A 21,589-nucleotide genomic window follows, 5' to 3' on the forward strand; every position below is an offset into this window, starting at 1 on the left:
TTTTTAAAACGTTTTAATAATAATTTCTAATAATACATTAATATCAATATAAACAAAGCAGATAAGCATTAACTAGCATCACAGGTTAAAAGACGCTTTTGGTCTTTGTTTTTGTCACCATGGACTGGAGTTACAGAGCTTTGCATTGTGGGATACATCTGGCTATTTTTTGCAACGTTTAGATTCTGCTTTTGTTTGCATACTACATTCTGCATTTTGGCCAAATTAGTCCATACTAGCAGCATGTAGGGTTGTCACGATATCAAAAGTATAACTTCGATACGATACCTGCCAAAAATATCCCAATACTTATGATACGATACCAGAATTCGATACAATACCACAAATACGATATTGGTATATTTATCTACAATAGTAATACATAAAACATCTGTATGGTTCTTTTTTTACCAGCTTTTTCAACACTTAACAAATGGTATTAATATTAGTATTAGCCTACAGCAAGATATTAATGAACTACATGTTGCCATCATAGCATTGATTATACACGGCTAAGTAGGCCTTTTGTCTATCTGACCAGATGACTATATAGTTCCTTCCATAAGTATGAGCAATTGTAGAGTTCATATTTGATCTCATTCGTGGAATAATTATTTTTCCTTAACTAAAAATAATTGGATATTATTAAAGAATTAGCTCAAGATTCACCATCAGGCTCCACCAGCATGTAGCCATTTTGCATCAATTGTGTTTCATTTAGTACACGTGTGTGCATTGTGACCTCATGATCATATAGACTGGTCGTCAAAGGCTAAGACTACAATGTTAGGCTGTATGTGGGTGAGCTTAAGGTGAGCATCATGTTTATAATCACATTTGATTACCTGTCGTTCATTGAACTCTTCGAAAAGTTTGGGGTGTCTGTCTGAAAGGTGCTTTAATGTTTGACGTGTTGCTCCTTGGTCTGAGTGGCTTTGACACGTTTTGCAGACGGTTCTTTGTATGTCAGTGGGCCTTCCTTCACCGTCTGTATGTCAGTGGGCTTTCCTTCACTGTCTGTGTGTCAGTGGGCTTTCCTTCACTGTCTGTATGTCAGTGGGCTTTCCTTCACCGTCTGTATGTCAGTGGGCTTTCCTTCACTGTCTGTGTGTCAGTGGGCTTTCCTTCACCGTCTGTATGTCAGTGGGCTTTCCTTCACTGTCTGTGTGTCAGTGGGCTTTCCTTCACCGTCTGTGTGTCAGTGGGCTTTCCTTCACCGTCTGTGTGTCAGTGGGTCTTCCTTCACCGTCTGTATGTCAGTGGGCTTTCCTTTACCGTCTGTATGTCAGTGGGCTTTCCTTCACCGTCTGTATGTCAGTGGGCTTTCCTTCACCGTCTGTGTGTCAGTGGGCCTTCCTTCACCGTCTGTATGTCAGTGGGCTTTCCTTCACCGTCTGTGTGTCAGTGGGCTTTCCTTCACTCTCTGTATGTCAGTGGGCCTTCCTTCACTGTCTGTGTGTCAGTGGGCTTTCCTTCACTGTCTGTGTGTCAGTGGGCCTTCCTTCACCGTCTGTATGTCAGTGGGCTTTCCTTCACCGTCTGTGTGTCAGTGGGCTTTCCTTCACTGTCTGTGTGTCAGTGGGCTTTCCTTCACAGTCTGTGTGTCAGTGGGCTTTCCTTCACAGTCTGTGTGTCAGTGGGCTTTCCTTCACCGTCTGTGTGTCAGTGGGCTTTCCTTCACTGTCTGTGTGTCAGTGGGCTTTCCTTCACCGTCTGTGTGTCAGTGGGCTTTCCTTCACAGTCTGTGTGTCAGTGGGCTTTCCTTCACCGTCTGTGTGTCAGTGGGCCTTCCTTCACCGTCTGTATGTCAGTGGGCTTTCCTTCACCGTCTGTGTGTCAGTGGGCTTTCCTTCACCGTCTGTGTGTCAGTGGGCTTTCCTTCACCGTCTGTGTGTCAGTGGGCTTTCCTTCACAGTCTGTGTGTCAGTGGGCTTTCCTTCACCGTCTGTGTGTCAGTGGGCTTTCCTTCACCGTCTGTGTGTCAGTGGGCTTTCCTTCACCGTCTGTGTGTCAGTGGGCTTTCCTTCACTGTCTGTGTGTCAGTGGGCTTTCCTTCACGGTCTGTGTGTCAGTGGGCTTTCCTTCACTGTCTGTGTGTCAGTGGGCTTTCCTTCACCGTCTGTGTGTCAGTGGGCTTTCCTTCACTGTCTGTGTGTCAGTGGGCTTTCCTTCACCGTCTGTGTGTCAGTGGGCTTTCCTTCACCGTCTGTGTGTCAGTGGGCTTTCCTTCACTGTCTGTGTGTCAGTGGGCTTTCCTTCACCGTCTGTGTGTCAGTGGGCTTTCCTTCACCGTCTGTGTGTCAGTGGGCTTTCCTTCACCGTCTGTGTGTCAGTGGGCTTTCCTTCACTGTCTGTGTGTCAGTGGGCTTTCCTTCACCGTCTGTGTGTCAGTGGGCTTTCCTTCACCACTGCACCTTCAAAGACCACACCAGGGGATTTTCTTCTTCTTCTGGTATACTTGTGAAAACACAGTAGACATGTTTGGATCAGTGTAGTGAACCAACTGGTTACAGTATATATGCTGTAAGGGCTTGTTTCATGGGAAGTGATTTCAAATGATGTATTATGCATATGATGTCCTTTTAAATGTTGTTTAGCGTTTGAAGAACAGTCAGGCAGAGAATGAGCAGGAACCCTGCAAAAATAATTCCGATGTGTCTGGACTGCTGGTCTAGGCACAGATGGCGAATAAAAAACCTTGAACCTTGAACAGGGATTTAGATTAGTCCATTGTTTTGTTTCATTTATGACAGAAAAAGAATAAACAAAGGGTTGTCCAACAAACAAGTTTTAACTTTGCATTTGTCAATCAAATACCTTCCTGGTAGCTTCCTGTTGTAGATGCCGTATTTCTACTGTTGCGAAGAAAAAAAAAACAGCGGCTATGTTGACAACTTTCAAGAGTTGTAAAGTATTATAAACATCTGAGGAAACTTCTCAAACGTCTCTTCGTCATACTGAACTTCTTGGATTGGATTCCATGTACTCTTGTACCTGAAGCAGCACACCCCCACAGGACACCTGCTAACAGCACGGGAAGTGATTGTGAAGCAAACGCACATCAATCCACTGACCTTCCATATGGTTCTAGCTAAAATGTTCATCCTAAATCCTTTAATACAATGTATTTATATCCAATCTTTAGCATTTCATCCATCCAAGTCACAACATGTCAACCCTTCACTTTAGTGGTCATCTGCAGAAACTTAAATACTTGCTTTGATGAAACCTAATCTTGGCATTGGTAGTTTTACTGATGTTTTCTAAGCTGCTTACAGATAAGTTACATATTGTGTTAGGGAGTTAAACAGATCATAACTTTCTCTCTCTAATATCTATTTTATATTGCTGTGGCAGCATCACACCTGTATAACGGGTTCATGTGTCCTTGGGTAAAACACCAGATAGCTGTGCCTGCTATGTATGAATGAAGTTACTCCTGATGGGCAGGTGGTACCTTGCATGGTAGCTCCTCCCATCAGTGTGAATGGGTGTGAATGGGTGAATGATGACATGAAGTGTTAAAGTGCTTTGAGTCGTCGGAATACTAGAAAAGCGCTATAATAGTCCATTTAACATTTTTATTCAAGCTGGTCACTGAGGCTGAGCAGCCTGATGCAATGGATTTTAACATAGTAACTGATTTTAAGTTTGGTCCCTCACAGCTTATTTATTAGGACATGCAGGTGGAACAAAACGTTACCTTTTATGTCTCGGACATAAGTCTGTCTGTGTGTGCAGACAAACTGTCACTCTGGACTTGTTGGCTTTGATCTGAAGGACATCTGCAGAACACCCCTGCATACAACCACCTGGCATCACAATACAGATGTTTGACACCTGAGCCAGCTCCATTGATAGTGAGACTAACAGTGTCACAGAGTTAAGCATAAGTCATAGTTTGCTTATTTTGAATATGTCCTAGTTTGAATATGTCCTGTGGAAAAAGAAGAATGCTGAATGGACATCTTGATCCCCCGCAGATTGGAGTGGTGGGATCAGTGGTGTTTAGCACCAGCAGAGGTCACTACAGACTCAACACATTCACAATGACCTGTGTTTTCACATATTCAATTCAAAGTTTATTTTGTATTGCCCAAACTCCCCTCAGAGGGCTTTACAATCTGTACACATACGACATCCCTGACCTTTGACCTCACATCGGATCAGGAAAAACTCCCCAAAAATAACCTTTGACAGGGAAAAAAGTGAAGAAACCTTCAGGAGAGCAACAGAGGAGGATCCCTCTCCCCGGATGGACAGAAGAATAGATGTCATGTGTACAGAATGAACAGAGTTACAGAGTTACATAAACATATGAATAGGACAATGTATGAATAATTAGTAGTAGGCATGGACCACGATCCAGACTTCCACAATCCATGAAACAGAAGGATTACACACAATATTAAAACACACAATCATTTTACAATTAAGTTTTTGAATCAGTTCCTCTTGTTTTCCCTAGTAGAGTATGATTGTGATCCATCAGTCATCCATTGAAAGGGATGCAGTAGCTTTACTACAGAGTGATCCTCTCCGCTCTCCATCCATATGACTTCACTACCAACGAGGAACTGAATTTCCCTTTCTTTTTACATCAACCTAATTTATTTTCAGTTACCAGTCATCCTGACGGGATGACGATTTTTTGAAAAAGTAACTATATTTTCATTGTTATCAAGTTATGGGATCAGTATTTAACATTTGATAATCCACACTGGGAGGAAAAACTTCAGAGAAATAAGTAATTCAGTGACACTAATCTGCTGCTGACGATGAACAGCTGCAGGTTATTTATAGCTCAGATCAGACAGTCATGGTGATAACATCATTGGTGTAGTTACACACCTGCAGGCACTCTCAACGTGTGCTCAGGAACTCCAGCCCTGTAAGGGAACTCTCAGCTGTCCCAAATATCACTGTGTGGTTGGATCTGTCTCTTCCTCTGCTCCATCTAATCCAAAATCCTTTGGTGACCCTACATGTACAGATGCACTGTCAGACAGGATGTTGATGCTTCATGAAGGTAGTCAGGAGCCATCACAGTCCCCAACAATACAATTGGCAAGGTTTTCATGTGTCATTGTACGACAGGGTTGCACAGAAAATGTAGAATGCAGTCCTAATTCGCTACATAGGAAAGAAAACAAGACAAAACCCTACATTATGTGTGGAGGGAGAGTCTCACAGCCACAGAAGAGAAGCTGCTTTGTCTCCACACAAGGATTTTCTTCCTGAAACACAGCAACATACACGCTGGTAATCCAGAGGCTCCCCAGGTCACACTAGCACACAACAGAGCAAAAGAGCCCATATGGAAATCAATACCATATATTGTATGGGGGACCTTATAAATACTGTCTGTTTGTCTACCTGGACAGCAGCTTGTGGTGTTGCATTGATGGAGCTCTGGTCAGTGGCCCACAGAGGCACAGGCCAGCTAAATGAAATAGATTTCAGACATCCTCATTGAACCAGCAGGGCCTTTAAAACCAGACAGTCCTTACTGAATCCCTGGCACACCACAAGCTGTTGGCTGTTGAGCTGTTGTCTGCCAGAGAGTCCTCAAACACTCGAGGAGTTGACAGTGGGACAGAACTAAATGTGGAGATTGGGATTGGGCCTAACGTGCTGCCGAAGGTGTATGAATGGGTGTGAATGGGATTGTGTTGCTTTGTAGGTGACGAAACTCCAGCTGATGCTGCCAAGTATAGCCTTCTGCCAACTAGTGAGCTCTTCTCTTGGTTTTTGTTTTTCATAGTTTATTCCTAATCGACTAGTTACATATAGTATTGTTATTCCAATTTAAATCAACTCAAATTTGACCATGTGGCCTTGGTTTAATACATTCCCAAAACAAATCACACTTGACGACAAAAGGGGCCTCACCTTGAGTTTCATATCTCTGAACCTACAGGAGTAGCTTTTGTTGGACCTGTACTTGTATATATCTTTTCTAGTTTTCTGACCACTCAAAGCGCTTTAACACTACATGACACCATTCACCCATTCACACACTGATGGGAGGAGCTAAGGTTCCACCTGCACATCAGGAGTAACTAAACATTCACACACTGTAAGAACAGCTACGGGAGACATTCAGGGTTAAGTGCCTTGCCCAAGGACACATCCACATGGGCTAGTGGAGCCGTTGATCGAACAGCCGATCCTCTGATTGAAGGACGACCTGCTCACCACAGTCGCCCCATCAACAGTATCCAAGTTCCACAGCACATGCACATGCACAACCATCCCATCCGAAACAAAAAAACACTGATATGTTACCAAGTACAAGTACAGCATCCATCACGTGTAACAAATGAAAGGAAACATGCACAATTAGTTCTTTATTTAAGCTTTATTGTCTTTTGAGTACAAAGCTGCTAATGCTTCCTTCTATTCACTAGAAGGGATGCTGCTGACCTATGGCCACTTAATGACTCACTGACTCAGTTAACAGTGGAACAGTTTGTTTCCTAAGACGCTTGATTACTTTTCTTCAAAGGTGGCAGGTTAATCAATGAGTGGTGTGATTCTACACACACACACAGGTCGAACTGATGTAATATCAGTATGCCCATAACTCACCGCTCAAACTTTCTCCTGGCAGCATTCCGGTTGGGACCTGGTCGCTGGTTTACTCTCCTCCTCTTGTCCGCCTCCGTGTCCACAGACCGCTGGGTAATACAACTGCAGATGGAAGTAAAGACAAACTGCAATGTGTGCTGTTTAAATGTCAACATTTGGCGGGGGGGCAACAAAGCAGCTCATGGACGTATTTATTGATTGCCTAAACTGTGGCGGCCTGCCAAAGTCTATTTTGTCCGGCCACAGTTTTCATAATGAACCAAAACGTTTTTTCTCGACGGGTGGGATGGCTGCCTCGGCTCAGAATGCTGCTCCTTGAGTCAATTGGGGCAGACGGTCCTCAGTGAGGACGCAACCTATTCATATTTATACAACCAATGTGGAAGTAAAAGTCCTGCATTCAAAAAGTGACTTAAGATGTGAATTGAATTGAAGTAAAAATAAAAAAGTAATGGCATCAAAATCTACTTCAAGTACCAAGAGTAAAAGTATACTCATTATGCACAAGGACATAATATATGATTTCAGATCATATATTTACCGTTCATCTATATCATTGTAACTATTGATGGATCTGTTTTGCTACTTAATATACTTCATAATTAGGCTATAGACTATTAAATAACACATCAGATATTATTCATTGATTTCTATTTAGTTTTTAAAATCTCTATCTGCAAAATAGTCAAACTAGTAACTAAAATATTCATGTAGTGAAGTTAAAAGTACAGCATTTCCCTTTGAGATGGAGTGGACTGGAAGTATAAACTGACAGTACAAGTACCTTCACAATTCTAAAATATACTTCGTTACATTCCACCACAACCAGAGCACATGTTGTGAAAACGTTCTTCATAGACCTCTGAATGTTGAGCACCAGACTGATGTATTTCACTTTAAAATGATCTCACTGAATCCTGTGGAAACACTGTATCACATGAGGTTAGTCAGAGCCAGCTAATTCAATTCAGTTTATTGTATAGCCCAGTATCACAAATTACAAATTTGCCTCAGAGGGCTTTACAATCTGTACACATATGACATCCCTGACCTTTGACCTCACATCGGATCAGGAAAAACTCCCAAATAATAGAAAAACCCTTTCACAGGGAAAAAAGGGAGCAACCCTTCAGGAGAGCAACAGAGGAGGATCCCTCTCCCCGGATGGACAGATGAATAGATGTCATGTGACCAGATGAACAGAGTTACATAAACACATTCAATGAATATGACAATGTATGAATAATAAGTAGTAGCCATGGACCACGATCGAGATTTCCACAATCCATGAAACAGAAGGAGGAAGAGGTGCGGCATGGCAGGAGGCAGGGCCACGGAGGCAGGAGGCATCATGAAAGAGGCCGGGCCCTTGAGGCAAGAGGAACAAAGAAGGAGGCAGGGCCATTGGGAAGGAGGCCAGGTCCAGGCCAGGGGCTGGATGCAGGATGCAGGGACAAGGAGTCAGGAGCCAGGACCAGCTTCAGACTCCGCCAGGTCCAATGGACCCTATGAGGAGAGAAGCAGAGTTAGTAAGGTGCAATAAAGAGATGTAAATTCATCCATAAGGAGAGAGAGAGAAGAGGAGATAGGTGCTCAGTGTATCCTAAAACATCCCCCAGCAGCCTATAAGCCTATAGCAGCATATCAAGGGGCTGGACCAGGGCAAACCTGATTCAGCCCTAACTATAAGCACTATCAAACAGGAAAGTCTTAAGTCTATTCTTGAATGAGGTGACTGTGTCTGCCTCCCGGACTGAAAGTGGAAGCTGGTTCCATAAAAGAGGAGCTTGATAACTGAAGGCTCTGGCTCCCATCCTACTTTTTAGGACTCTAGGAACACGGGCCGCGTGTCGGTTGGTACTGGGTCGCACAGAGCAAGTGAATGAAAAAAAAAAAAATGACCGGATACCGTCTGTGCATCTTAGCCTCTCACGAGGTCACGAAATATGTTGCACATCTCGAGAGGTCACGTATTATGTATAAGTAACAGAAACCACATCACCAGATAATTGATCTCTGATGTGTTCAGGGCCAGTAAAATAACTTCAGTTTTGTTTCCTTTATCAGCACTAAGGTCTAACAAAACAAGTATAGATGAGTCCTTTATCAGCACTAAGGTCTAACAAGACCAGTACAGAGGTGAGTCCTTTATCAGCACTAAGGTCTAACAAAACAAGTATAGATGAGTCCTTTATCAGCACTAAGGTCTAACAAGACCAGTACAGAGGTGAGTCCTTTATCAGCACTAAGTTCTAACAAGACCAGTACGGAGATGAGTCCTTTATCAGCACTAAGGTCTAACAAGACCAGTACAGAGGTGAGTCCTTTATCAGCACTGAGGTCTAACAAGACCACTACAGAGATGAGTCCTTTATCAGCACTAAGGTCTAGCAAGACCAGTACAGAGATGAGTCCTTTATCAGCACTAAGGTCTAACAAGACCAGTACAGAGGTGAGTCCTTTATCAGCACTGAGGTCTAACAAGACAAGTACAGAGATGAGTCCTTTATCAGCACTAAGGTCTAACAAGACCAGTACAGAGGTGAGTCCTTTATCAGCACTGAGGTCTAACAAGACAAGTACAGAGATGAGTCCTTTATCAGCACTAAGGTCTAACAAGACCAGTACAGAGGTGAGTCCTTTATCAGCACTGAGGTCTAACAAGACAAGTACAGAGATGAGTCCTTTATCAGCACTAAGGTCTAACAAGACCAGTACAGAGTTGAGTCCTTTATCAGCACTAAGGTCTAAAAAGACCAGTACAGAGATGAGTCCATTATCAGCACTAAGGTCTAACAAGACCAGTACAGAGATGAGTCCTTTATCAGCACTAAGGTCTAACAAGACCAGTACAGAGATGAGTCCTTTATCAGCACTAAGGTCTAATAAGACCAGTACGGAGATGAGTCCTTTATCAGCACTAAGGTCTAACAAGACCAGTACAGAGATGAGTCCTTTATCAGCACTAAGGTCTAATAAGACCAGTACGGAGATGAGTCCTTTATCAGCACTAAGGTCTAACAAGACCAGTACAGAGATGAGTCCTTTATCTGATACAATTAGGAGGTCATTTGTAGTTTTCACCAGTGCTGTCTCTGTGCTGTGGTGTTTTCTAAATCCTGACTGAAACTCAGCCGTGCATCTAACCCACTTAGAACTGCCTCCAACCAGCAAATGAACTACACTTGTTGCATGTACGGTTATCATTAAGAGAGGCAGAGGAATAGCTCTACATGAGACACTCTGAGCAAGAGGGAGGGGGAGAGGAGGAAAACAATGCAAGCTGCTAAGCTGGTACGGTAGCTAACCTTAGCAGAAGTAAACAGTGTGAAAATAAGACTGTTGGATTTTAGCGATAAGTTGCTAAAAGAAGGAGAGTTCTGAGTGTTTAAATATTCGGATATAAAGAATATCACACAATTAGCTTGGTTTAGCTGAGAAAAATACACAAATGGAAGTGAGGCAATACGCTTACCGGAAGAAAGGGATGATGCGTTCAGGTTTCTTCATACACCTGTAGCCTGTAATGACCATGAGCTGCTCGTCAGGAGTTGGGGCTGTAAGTTCTGCCAACACTCTGTGTGGAAAAGCTGTGAACATCTACAAGAGCAACATGCGTGCGTGTGTATGTGTGTGTGCCCTTGTGTGAAACGCTTGGCATTTTGTTTCTCTGTGTGTTTTCCAGTTGTGCCTGCTAACATTTCTGAGCTGAAGAACCTGGAGGTTCTGAACATGTTCAACAACCAGATAGAAGAGCTGCCCACTCAGATCAGCAGTCTGCAGAAGCTGAAACACCTCAACCTCGGGTATGTGCCTCCACACACACACACACACACACACACACACACACACACATGCTGAAGCCGTACACAGGTGCCTCTTGTTTATTTACTGCTGCCCTGAGGCCAGGCTTGTCCACTGTCTGATCATCCTCCTGTTTCCTTCATAACCACAAACGCACACACACTTCACATTCTTCCTTGGCCACTATTCCCTTTTTCATCTCTGCAGTCTCTCAACAGTGAAACACAAATCGCCCCCTCAGGCTGTTCCAGCTATGATTTGGTTCCACAAGTTCTTTTGGACCTTGGAGCCGTTCTCCTTGGTTCGGTTGATGAGGCTGTGTGACGAAGAGAGAGCTTGTTCAAAGAGGGTGGTCCAACTGCAGGTCTCATCACACTTCATTTCCCTTTGCATTGTTAGATCATCTGCTATTTCCATCATAAGTAACACTCACACATGCATAACAAAACGGCCATGTGCTGATCCAATCTTAAAAAGTGCATTTGTGCGTGTGCACAACACATATTGGACGGAGGTTCAGTTCCTCACCTGTTTCTGTGTGTGTCGGTGACGGGAGGATTAGGTGGGGAGCCTTGGTGCGTATTGATCCACAGACAAACATCATCTGGTTAGTGTAAGCCTCAAACTGCTATTCAGGCCGTGCATTCACTTTTCATCGTCTGTTTATTTTTCTGTTGGCTGTGTGTGTTTGTGTGTGTGTGTTTATTTATCAGTGCACATGCAACCTTGTAAGTGCTTAATCTCATTTGTCAAACACACATAATATAATTGGAATAGAATACTCCTCGCCATGACCTGTCGATTGCCAGCGCACACAAACACACAGGTGTATATGTGCATAAACTCAGCATGTGTCTTACATCATCAAATCCTTCTGTGTGCTAATCCCTGTCCAGGCCTTTAAACGGCTTCCTACGAACACCGTCACTGATGGTAAATGGTGCTGTACTTGTATGGATCTGTTCTAGTCTTCTGATCACTCAAAGCTCTTCATACCTGAGTATGAGTGTAAGAGTAACTGCAAGTTTATTTTAATTTTTTATAATAATTTCTAATAATACATTACGCCTGCAGTAGGAGCTGTGTTCGTCTCCTCGGTAGTAAGTCAGACACGTTCCCGGTGGGTGTTGGCCTCCGCCAGGGCTGCCCTTTATCACCGGTCCTGTTCGTGACCTTCACGGACAGGATATCTAGGCGCAGCCAGGGGGCGGAGAGGATCCGGTTCGGGAGTCTCGGGATCGCCTCTCTGCTGTTTGCGGATGATGTGGTCCTGTTTGCCTCTTCGGACCGTGACCTCCAGCATTCACTGGGGCGCTTTGCAGCCGAGTGCGAAGCGGCAGGGATGAGAGTTAGCACCTCCAAATCTGAGGCCATGGTGCTCTGCCGGAAACCGGCGGATTGCTCCCTCCAGGTGGGGGCAAACTGCCTACCTCAAGCGAAGGAGTTCAAGTATCTCGGGGTCTTGTTCACGAGTGAGGGTAAGGTGGAGCGGGAGATGGACAGGCGGATCGGTGCGGCTGCAGCAGTAAAACAGGCGCTGTACCGGTCCGTCTTGGTGAAGAGGGAGCTGAGCCGGAAGGCAAAGCTCTCCATTTACTGGTCGGTCTACGTTCCAACCCTCACCTATGGTCACGAACTCTGGGTCGTGACCGAAAGAACGAGATCTGGGATCCAAGCGTCCGAAATGAGCTTCCTCCGTAGGGTGGCCGGGCTCAGCCTTAGAGATAGGGTAAGGAGCTCGGACATCAGGGGGGAGCTTGGAGTCGAGTCGCTGCTCCTTCGTGTCCAAAGGAGTCAGCTGAGGTGGTTCATCTAGTCAGGATGCCTCCTGGACGCCTCCCATTAGAGGTTTTCCGGGCACGTCCAACTGGTAGGAGGCCCCGGGGAAGACCGAGGACACGCTGGAGGGATTATATCTCCCGGCTGGCCTTGGAACGCCTCGGGATCCCCCAGAATGAGCTGGAAAGTGTTTCGGGTGAGAGGGAGGCCTGGGTCGGCCTGCTGAACCTGCTGCCACCGCGACCCGACCCCGGATAAGAGCTGATCATGGATGGATGGATGGATGGAATACATTAATATCAATATAAACAAGGCAGATAAGATGATATTCTTACAGTAAAACAACTAGCATTAACTAGCATCACAGGTTAAATGCAGATTCAAATGGTTTGAGGTGCCGTTTTTAACGAGGTGAGTGACAGAGAATCTCTGAGATGCTGGGGGAGAAAATGGCTCAAATCGCTACCTACGGTTTTAAATCAGCTCGAAACTTCACGGTCAACTGGCCAGCGTTTCTGAGATTGCAGTGAGACGAGGAGAAAAGGTGGTGTTGTAGTCCTCGCAATAAAACATCTTTGATGTGACGTCTTGGCCAATCAGCGTTAAGATGTCTACAGCGTCTTCATTGGGGGGCTAGCTTGAATGTCTGCAGAGAAAAGAAAGCAGGAGGTATTGTTGCACAGTGTAGCATATTTCTAATATTGATACTTCATTAGGAGACATGGCATCAAGTTTTTGGAGAGAAAGAGGCCAGAAGTGAAATGTGGAAATACTTTGTCTACATTACAGACAGTGAAGGAAAGCCCACTGACACACAGACAGTGAAGGAAAGCCCACTGACATACAGACAGTGAAGGAAAGCCCACTGACATACAGACAGTGAAGGAAAGCCCACTGACATACAGACAGTGAAGGAAAGCCCACTGACATACAGACAGTGAAGGAAAGCCCACTGACATACAGACAGTGAAGGAAAGCCCACTGACACACAGACAGTGAAGGAAAGCCCACTGACACACAGACAGTGAAGGAAAGCCCACTGACACACAGACAGTGAAGGAAAGCCCACTGACATACAGACAGTGAAGGAAAGCCCACTGACACACAGACAGTGAAGGAAAGCCCACTGACACACAGACAGTGAAGGAAAGCCCACTGACACACAGACAGTGAAGGAAAGCCCACTGACACACAGACAGTGAAGGAAAGCCCACTGACACACAGACAGTGAAGGAAAGCCCACTGACACACAGACAGTGAAGGAAAGCCGGAATCCACCATCGCCTGATGTGTACCCCCAGCGGGCCGTGACAGAGGACCCACTCCGATGTTCTGGCTGGCAGCCCCCCCATGAACTGCTCCAAGGCGACCTTCTCCTCTACCGCCTGCGCCCCTTCTGGGCTCCCGGGCTGTAGCCATCTGGTGCCGGTGTCTTTCAGCTGGTGCGCGTACGCAAAGGGTCGGTTCTCGGGCCCCAGCGGAACCTCGGCCGGTGGCCCTGCGTGGTCAATCCCACATGATCCATGACGGCTTTGCGCACAGCCGCGTAATTGTGCCGCAGGGTCGCTGTCTGCGCCTCCCCGTTGAGAAGAGGCAGGAGAGGGACCGCCCACGCCTCCGCCGTTACCTCAAATGTCTCCAAAAAGGATTGCCCGTCGTCTGCCGCTGTCAGTTACCCCCGCCCAGGTGGATATGTTCTGCACCGACGGCGCTGCAGCTGTCCGGGCGGCGAGCTGTTCAAGGGCGTAGGTCTGCCTCTCTGTCTGGATCTGCAGCCCCCCCAGGAACTGGCGGTTTGCCTCCGCCTGGTCCCGCTGCAGGCTGGGTTCCGATCAAACCCAGCATCTGTCCCAACGCGATGATCGCCTTCGCCGGCAGATTCGGGTGTTGCTCCTCTCCTTCCATGCTCTTTTCAAGGGGGCCCCGCGTTGGGCTCCACTTTAACCACGCCTCAGCCACCACAATCTATAATATTCATTATGTCCACCACTCTGTGTCATAACAGCACCTCACAGCATGCCGTTTTGAGCTGAACTTCTGTCCTGTTTATTCCTGTTGACTTGCTTTGAAAGCCCACAGAGAACGAGGAAGGCTGAACGGTGAAGTTGAAATGAGGAGAACAAAAACCTGTCCACCAAAATCATTAACGCACTACAATACATCCAGAACTCAGCTGCCCCTCAGCTCTCCCACTCCTAACAGAGACCACATCACCCCAGTCCTTCAAAACCTTCATCCCTTTCTGACCTCCTGCACTGACACACTCTCACTCGCAACCTCAGATCCACTGACACCAATCCCCCCTTCCTCTTTTTATCCTTATTCATTTATTTGCTTTGTTTATATTGTTATTGTTTCTATTCATAAAGTCCCTTTCGAGTACCTTTTTTTTTTTTAAAGAGCTCAACAAATTATTAGTATTATTTTTAAGGATCTGGCTGGAGGGAGATCGGCTCCAAGTGAATAACATGATATATAACGTGTGTTATCAGTTTAAAAAACAGAAATGTCATCTATCTTTTACTTGGTTATGTCTCCAGTCTGACATGCACCACACAGCTGATAGCTACAGAGGGTGTTTACATGACTTGACATCAGCGCTTGCTGTTCCACACTGTGTGTCTCTCTCAAATGAAGTGCATTCATACAGTCGTAGGACAGTCGTGTGTAATGTACATTTTGCATGTGTGTGTTTGTGAGGACAGTATGAACCGTCTGAGCGGCCTGCCGAGAGGATTTGGATCATTGCCAGCTCTGGAAGTGCTGGACCTCACCTACAATAACCTGAACCAGACCTCCCTGCCTGGAAACTTCTTCTATCTCAGTGAGTGCACACACACACACACACACACACAATGTATGGCGTAGTCGTAGCGTCTAACTCAATGTGCCACAATAAACAGCGGTGAAACAATAATTGTGACACTTACTCCAAAGAGCTATCGTTAGATAGTTAACAAATCAGTACGACACCGTTTCCATGATTATTTAGTGTTCATGTGAATCCATCCTTGTAGCAGTATCACATCTACTGTACACGCTGCTGTCCTCATCATCCCTTTCATCCCACTGTGTAACTCAAGAGTTGTGTTGTGAACACTGCTGGATCAGTGTGGAAGTTAGGGGTTTTATTATTAATAATCATACTAGCATTAGCGAGCTCTTTTTTGTAAAGTAATTACTGCATTGGTCTTCATAACTTCTATTTGTGAGTAAATATAATTAACAAAACATTATTCCAAAGTTTGCTGAATCTGCATAGTTTTAGGATGGAAACCTTCTCATTTTCAGACCCCAAACCCAGCACCTAAGCCCTTTTTAAAAACCCTACACACACACACACACACACACACACACACACACACACACACACACACACACACACAACTCTGGGAGTTGTGTTGTTCATGAAGTCAAAGACAAGTAATTACAGCCAGCAAGCTCTCATGTCAATGTATTGATCTGACTCGAATAGGATTAAATGGATCCTTAACTGAGAAGTGAACCAACTTACTGGGGTTCATTACTGTATTGTACTGCTGCCTGACAGTGACAGCAATAATACAGGGAACACTGCAGCTGGCAACTCCCTGTAAAACCTCACATTCTGTACGTATGAAACAAAACAAAAAAGACAGACAATCGCTTTTGGCCAATTGCCAATATATTGGACATCCAACCATCCAACCCTGTTGCAACATTAGTCATGCAATATTGATTTCACACTAAAAGAAGGAATTGGACTACAGCAGAAACAGTGTTCTGGCTCCATCTTGTAACAGTTACGTTAAAAAAAACATTGAAACTTTAATTTATTTTTCCCCCTTGCATGCTCATCCAGGGAGTCTGCAGATCCTTGAGGAGGCAGATAATGAACCAGACTATACTGGTGCTACTGATCAGTCCAGTGTGTTTCCCGCACACGCACTAACACTGATGCTTGTGTTGCAGCCACCCTTCGTGGTCTCTATCTGAGTGACAACGACTTCGAGGCCCTGCCTGCTGAAATCGGGAAGCTGACCAAGCTTCAGATCGTAAGTTCATGTCACTGCAACGGAGTCAAGTCTGTTGGTAACCCAGTGCATCCATGAGCAAGAAGAAAATGATCCTGCTGGTTTCTCATTACAGAAATGTATCAGGTGGCGCAACACAATTAGCAAATTCATCAATTCAATTCTGTTTATTTGTACAGCCCAAAATCCTAAATTATTCTCAGAGGGCTTTACAATCTGTCCAGCATACAACATCCCCTGTCCTTCGCCCCTCACATCAGGTAAAGAATACCTTTAACAGGGAAATCAGGAAGAACCCTCGGAGAGTCAGAAGTGGCATTTCAGCTTGCATGTTGTCTTCTTACAAGCTGACACATTCACTGGTTTTATACACACACACACACACACACACACACACACATATATATATATATATATATATATGGATACATTCCAATCCTGCTTGTTATCTCCCCAGAAAGCTTCTTATTGTTACATGTTATCTGCGCATAACACATCAATCAATGTCCATTTAATTTGGCATTGAGCAGTCAGTTCTGTCCCTATCTGAGTTCAGTGTGTGACGAGCAAGTCGCATCCACAATGTGTGAGGTAGGTCATTTCAGACCCCTCCTGTCAGTAATTGGGCATTTGTCACTTACCCGGACATCCGTGCTCTTCTTCAGTCTTTACAGGCTGTTTCCTGACTAAGAGATCTGAGTTCTCTGCAGGAATTAAAAATAATTAAATTCAGCAATATCAAGCAGGCTTCATTGAAAGTGATGAAAAAAATCAGACCTCCGTAGAGAAATAAGAAAACTGTAATGTTCCTCAAATGAATAGACACAGCAAACAGAAATGGCATATTTCTGCACCTTTTCCAAAGTGTGAGTACTTCTGTATGCCATCTCATCGTGCCCTCTTCTTCTTCTGACCCTAACCCTGGTCAAATGGCACTTGACAGGAGAATTTGCGCAACGTGTGTATCACGATGCATTCTAGCATTGACGCGCGGTAATGATCTTGGTTCAAATGTTCCCTGCATTTGGATGGACACCTGTGGAGGGCCGTGTCAGTCCCTGGTCGTAACTTTCTAGGCTCAACAGTCTGTTTTTGGTACAGCGCCATAGTTGAAACACAATGACCGTCCATCTTCACGTTATGACACCCCAGCTGGTCACTATTGCATCCATTCGTTAGGACCCCTTCTGCCTCCTCAGCAAAAGGTCAGGAACATGTATTAGGTTTCTGTATTCTGTGTGAGCATTATATAAAAGGACACATACTGTACACTCTAATGAAGGCCACGTAGGCACTGGGGCAACAGCTTCATGATTCATAATATGTTAACAGTCTACAAGCTGTCACTGCACAGTACCTCCATATAGCAGGACAGTTTGGTTATTATATCTGGTATCAATAACAGTCGCTGAATATAATAGGTCACTTACTATGAAATAATGCAAAAATGTCCACATGCAGAAACCTACAATAGTTTTAGTAGTGAGTTGTATGTATCTGTATCTGGCCCCGGTTCCCATTAAGGAAGTCCATGTGACCCAACGTTGAGAGACTGTTCCATTGCACCTGGAGAGTGGCTTGTCAGTGACTTGGGTACAAACTACAGCTGGTGTGTGTTAAATGAGTGTGTTCTGTCTCTTTCCTAATGTCCAGTTGAGTCTGAGGGATAATGATCTCATCTCGCTGCCGAAGGAGATTGGGGAATTGGCTCAACTCAAAGAGCTTCACATCCAGGGCAACCGACTGACTGTCCTCCCCCCTGAACTAGGTAGTGACCACACACACACATACACACACACACACATACACACTCTTGAAGGAGTCTAGTCAACCCCCAAACAGCTACCTAATATCTAATAAAGGTAGAAGAACACACTTTTACAGCAGAGGTGTTTGCGTATCTACAAACCAGTGGCTCCAGTGGTCTGTTTGTACAAAATAATGAACAGCGTAGTTTCTAATGTATAAGCTCAAAGATCTCTGTCACATACTCATGTTTGTAACGTGTACAGTGAAATGTGGAGGTGACTCTAGAGAGTGTGCTGTAACGATAATTTGCTTTAATTATAACTAGACTAAAAGCAGAAATGATTTAACATTCTACTTAACATGGTGTTATGTCAGTTTATGGGTGGGTAAAGTTATCGAACAGTTGTCTCCCCCTCTTAACCACGGATGAGGTTCCCCTACTGACTGTTCAGGGGAGCTGCTCAGTGGCCAGCAGATCTTCAGGTGTGAATGTGAACAGTTGTACACGTATGAACAGGTTCTTCTGTATGTTTGTGTGTCTGCAGGTAATCTGGATCTGACTGGTCCTAAACAGGTGTTTAAAGCAGAGAATAATCCCTGGGTCACTCCCATTGCAGACCAGTTCCAGCTGGGTGTCTCCCATGTTTTTGAATATGTTCGCTCGGAGACCTATAAGTAGTAAGTAACTAACGCACCTCCACAGTGAAAGACAACACTGAACTCTGGACTGTCCTTCTGCACAGTGCAGTCTTTACCTTGATCATTCAACAGAATATTTCACAATGTATTTCAAATTTAAGCATAAAATAAACCTATTTCCCACATGTGAGTATGTCAGCCCTAATGATCCCTCTTGACTAAACAAAACACTTTTATAATCCCTAATAAAAACATAATCCCTCAGTAGTACAACTGTGAGGGATGCTACGTTTAAACAAAAGTGATCCAGGGCATGAAAACAATGACACAACCGCAGGAAGTCGGATGAAAACTGTTATTCATTACTCATTATGTCTGTGCTCAGTTCTGGGCTAGACTGCTTTCCTTGTTGGTCCTTGCACATACATGCTATAGTGTGAACTGTCTATGTCTCCATGCTATCTGAAACGGGACATTTGTCAATGAGTTGCAGCTCACAAGGCCCTCTCTGGTCATTCCTTTTCTAAAACAGATTGTTGGGTACTGATAGAGATAATTCCAGTTGTACTCTTCCTTGTCCTCTCTGATTTGATGCACAGCTTGTTTATGAGGCCAACCCTCTAATGGTTTCACCCTTAAACTTTGAATAAACCAACGTGCTTACTGCAATACGCAGAGAGATGACTTCTGATCTCTGTTAACAGCCAGGCGAAAATGTGACGTATATTTTTATATCTCTTTTAACAGCCAGGCGAAACCTTTAACTGCTTCACAGTTAAAGGTTTCCATCAGTGACCATTCAAAATATTTGAAACAATGAGCCGTGTTCAACCCTGAACCAATCTTGAAAGGCAGTGCAGATCTTCTGGCTCTGTGTTTTGAGCTGCAATGTTTGCGATGTATAATGTCTGATGTCACATCTACCGAAAGTCTGAGCAGTCTCTCTAGTAAAGAAGAACGTCAATGTGAAGCAGAAGGCTGCTATTAATTCATGTTCCAGGCAGGAGATGCTGCAAATCCTCTGTGTGCATGCTGCAGACTGCTGCTCTGAGGCATGCTGTGGAACTGATCCATGTGCTGTGTGTAGCTGTGTGTGAGTGCGACAATAACACCAGCTCAAGCTTATTCCATTCTATACTATGTCTGCATTCTTGTATGAGAAATACGTGGGTGTGATTTACATCTTTCAATACATGAGCTACAGACACACAGTTACTAATATATGTATACAGCATCTGACTGATCTGCACTAGGCCTATTTCCCATTCACCAACAGGTCTGTGGATCAGCACCTACACTCAAATACATGTGAGCCGCACATACATGCATGCATTGCTTTTGTACTGTAGTTGTGTTACACCTCCATGTTTTTAAAGACAATAAGGGTTCAGAATGTGAAGAGCACCACTAGGACTTGGTGAGTTGTCTACAATGGGACATTTTCCTTGCTGGTGGATTGAGAATAACATGTTCAGCTCGTAATGCTGCAGATATCGTTCTCCTGACCGCATGACAGGTGTTTGACAACTGGAACCCAATGGGCCAGCCAGGAAATTCACACTTGCATTTTGAAATAAAAGAGTATACATTATGTTTAGTCACAAGCGGATCAAAGTCAGGGTGGATGATGGAGGGCTTAGCTACTCTGTTTTATGGACTGCTATCTGTTTTTGTCACTGACAACGTTTAAGTCAGCATTCATTAAGCAAACATGCATAATGTATTTATCACTCATCAGTGCACTTGCAAACCACCTTTGACTTTGGCTGCCAATGGGGGGGTGGGGGGGGGGTGGTGTGTGTGTGTGTGTGTGTGTGACACTGACATGAGAGCTTGCTGGCTGTAATTACTTGTCTTTGACTCCATGAACAACACAACTCCCAGAGTAGAGTGTGTGTACTGAGGCTGAAGAGGACACACTAAGGGTGTGCGGCAATGATGCCATCCCTACACTACCCAATGAAGCGGTCCTTTTGATTCTTAAAGCTCTGAGAAGTGGTTGAAAAGAGTCTAGTTTTACTTGAGTCTAGTAGTTTTAATTAAATTCAATTCAGTTTATTTTGTATAGCCCAATATCACAAATTACAAATTATCCTCAGAGGGCTTTACAATCTGTACACATACGACATCCCTGACCTTTGACCTCACATCGGATCAGGAAAAACTCCCCAAAAATAACCTCACAGGGAAAAAAGGGAAGAAACCTTCTGTAGAGCAACAGAGGAGGATCCCTCTCCCTGATGGACAGAAGAATAGATGTCATGTGTACAGAATGAACAGAGTTACAGAGTTACATAAACACATTACATGAATATGACAATGTATGAATGGAACTCCAATCCATGAAACAGAAGGAGGTAGAGAGGAGGGGGCGGGGCATCAGCAGGGCCAATGGGAGGCCGGTTCACCAGCATCAGACACCTCCAGGTCCAATGGACCCTATGAGACGTGAAGTCACAACGACTCCGGGGAGGAAGCAGAGTTAATAAGGTGCAATGGAGAGATGTAAATTCATCCATAAGGAGAGAGAGAAGAGGAGATAGGTGCTCAGTGTATCCTAAAACATCCCCCAGCAGCCTATAAGCCTATAGCAGCATATCAAGGGGCTGGACCAGGGCAAACCTGATTCAGCCCTAACTATAAGCACTATTAAAGAGGAAAGTCTTAAGTCTACTCTTAAATGAGGTGACTGTGTCTGCCTCCCGGACTGAAAGTGGAAGCTGGTTCCATAAAAGAGTAGCTTGATAACTGAAGGCTCTGGCTCCCATCCTACTTTTTAGGACTCTAGGAACCACGAGTAGCCCCGCATTTAGTGAGCAGCTCTCTAGTGGGGCAATATGGTACTACAAGCTCCTTAAGATATGATGGTGCATCACCAATCAAGGCTTTGTAGGTGAGGAGAAGAATTTTAAATGTGATTCTTGATTTTACAGGGAGCCAGTGCAGAGCAGCTAATACAGGAGTCATGTGATCTCTTTTCTTAGTTTTTGTGAGTACACGAGCTGCAGCATTCT

The 21,589-nt window shown here is 44.6% G+C and overlaps 1 protein-coding gene across 1 annotated transcript in view; it reads left to right on the forward strand.

Annotated features, from left to right (window-relative positions):
• rsu1 (Ras suppressor protein 1) overlaps positions 1-21,589 on the forward strand; it is a 45,189-nt gene that overhangs the window by 1,928 nt on the left and 21,672 nt on the right. The window contains exons 4-8 of the mRNA XM_034560447.1: positions 10,277-10,397; positions 14,880-14,998; positions 16,126-16,208; positions 17,841-17,955; positions 18,482-18,614. Coding sequence (XP_034416338.1) covers positions 10,277-10,397; positions 14,880-14,998; positions 16,126-16,208; positions 17,841-17,955; positions 18,482-18,614 — 571 coding nt within the window. The remainder of the gene's footprint in view (positions 1-10,276; positions 10,398-14,879; positions 14,999-16,125; positions 16,209-17,840; positions 17,956-18,481; positions 18,615-21,589) is intronic.

The sequence above is a fragment of the Cyclopterus lumpus genome, chromosome 20 (assembly GCF_009769545.1).
Source record: "Cyclopterus lumpus isolate fCycLum1 chromosome 20, fCycLum1.pri, whole genome shotgun sequence".
Lineage (NCBI taxonomy): Eukaryota > Metazoa > Chordata > Actinopteri > Perciformes > Cyclopteridae > Cyclopterus > Cyclopterus lumpus.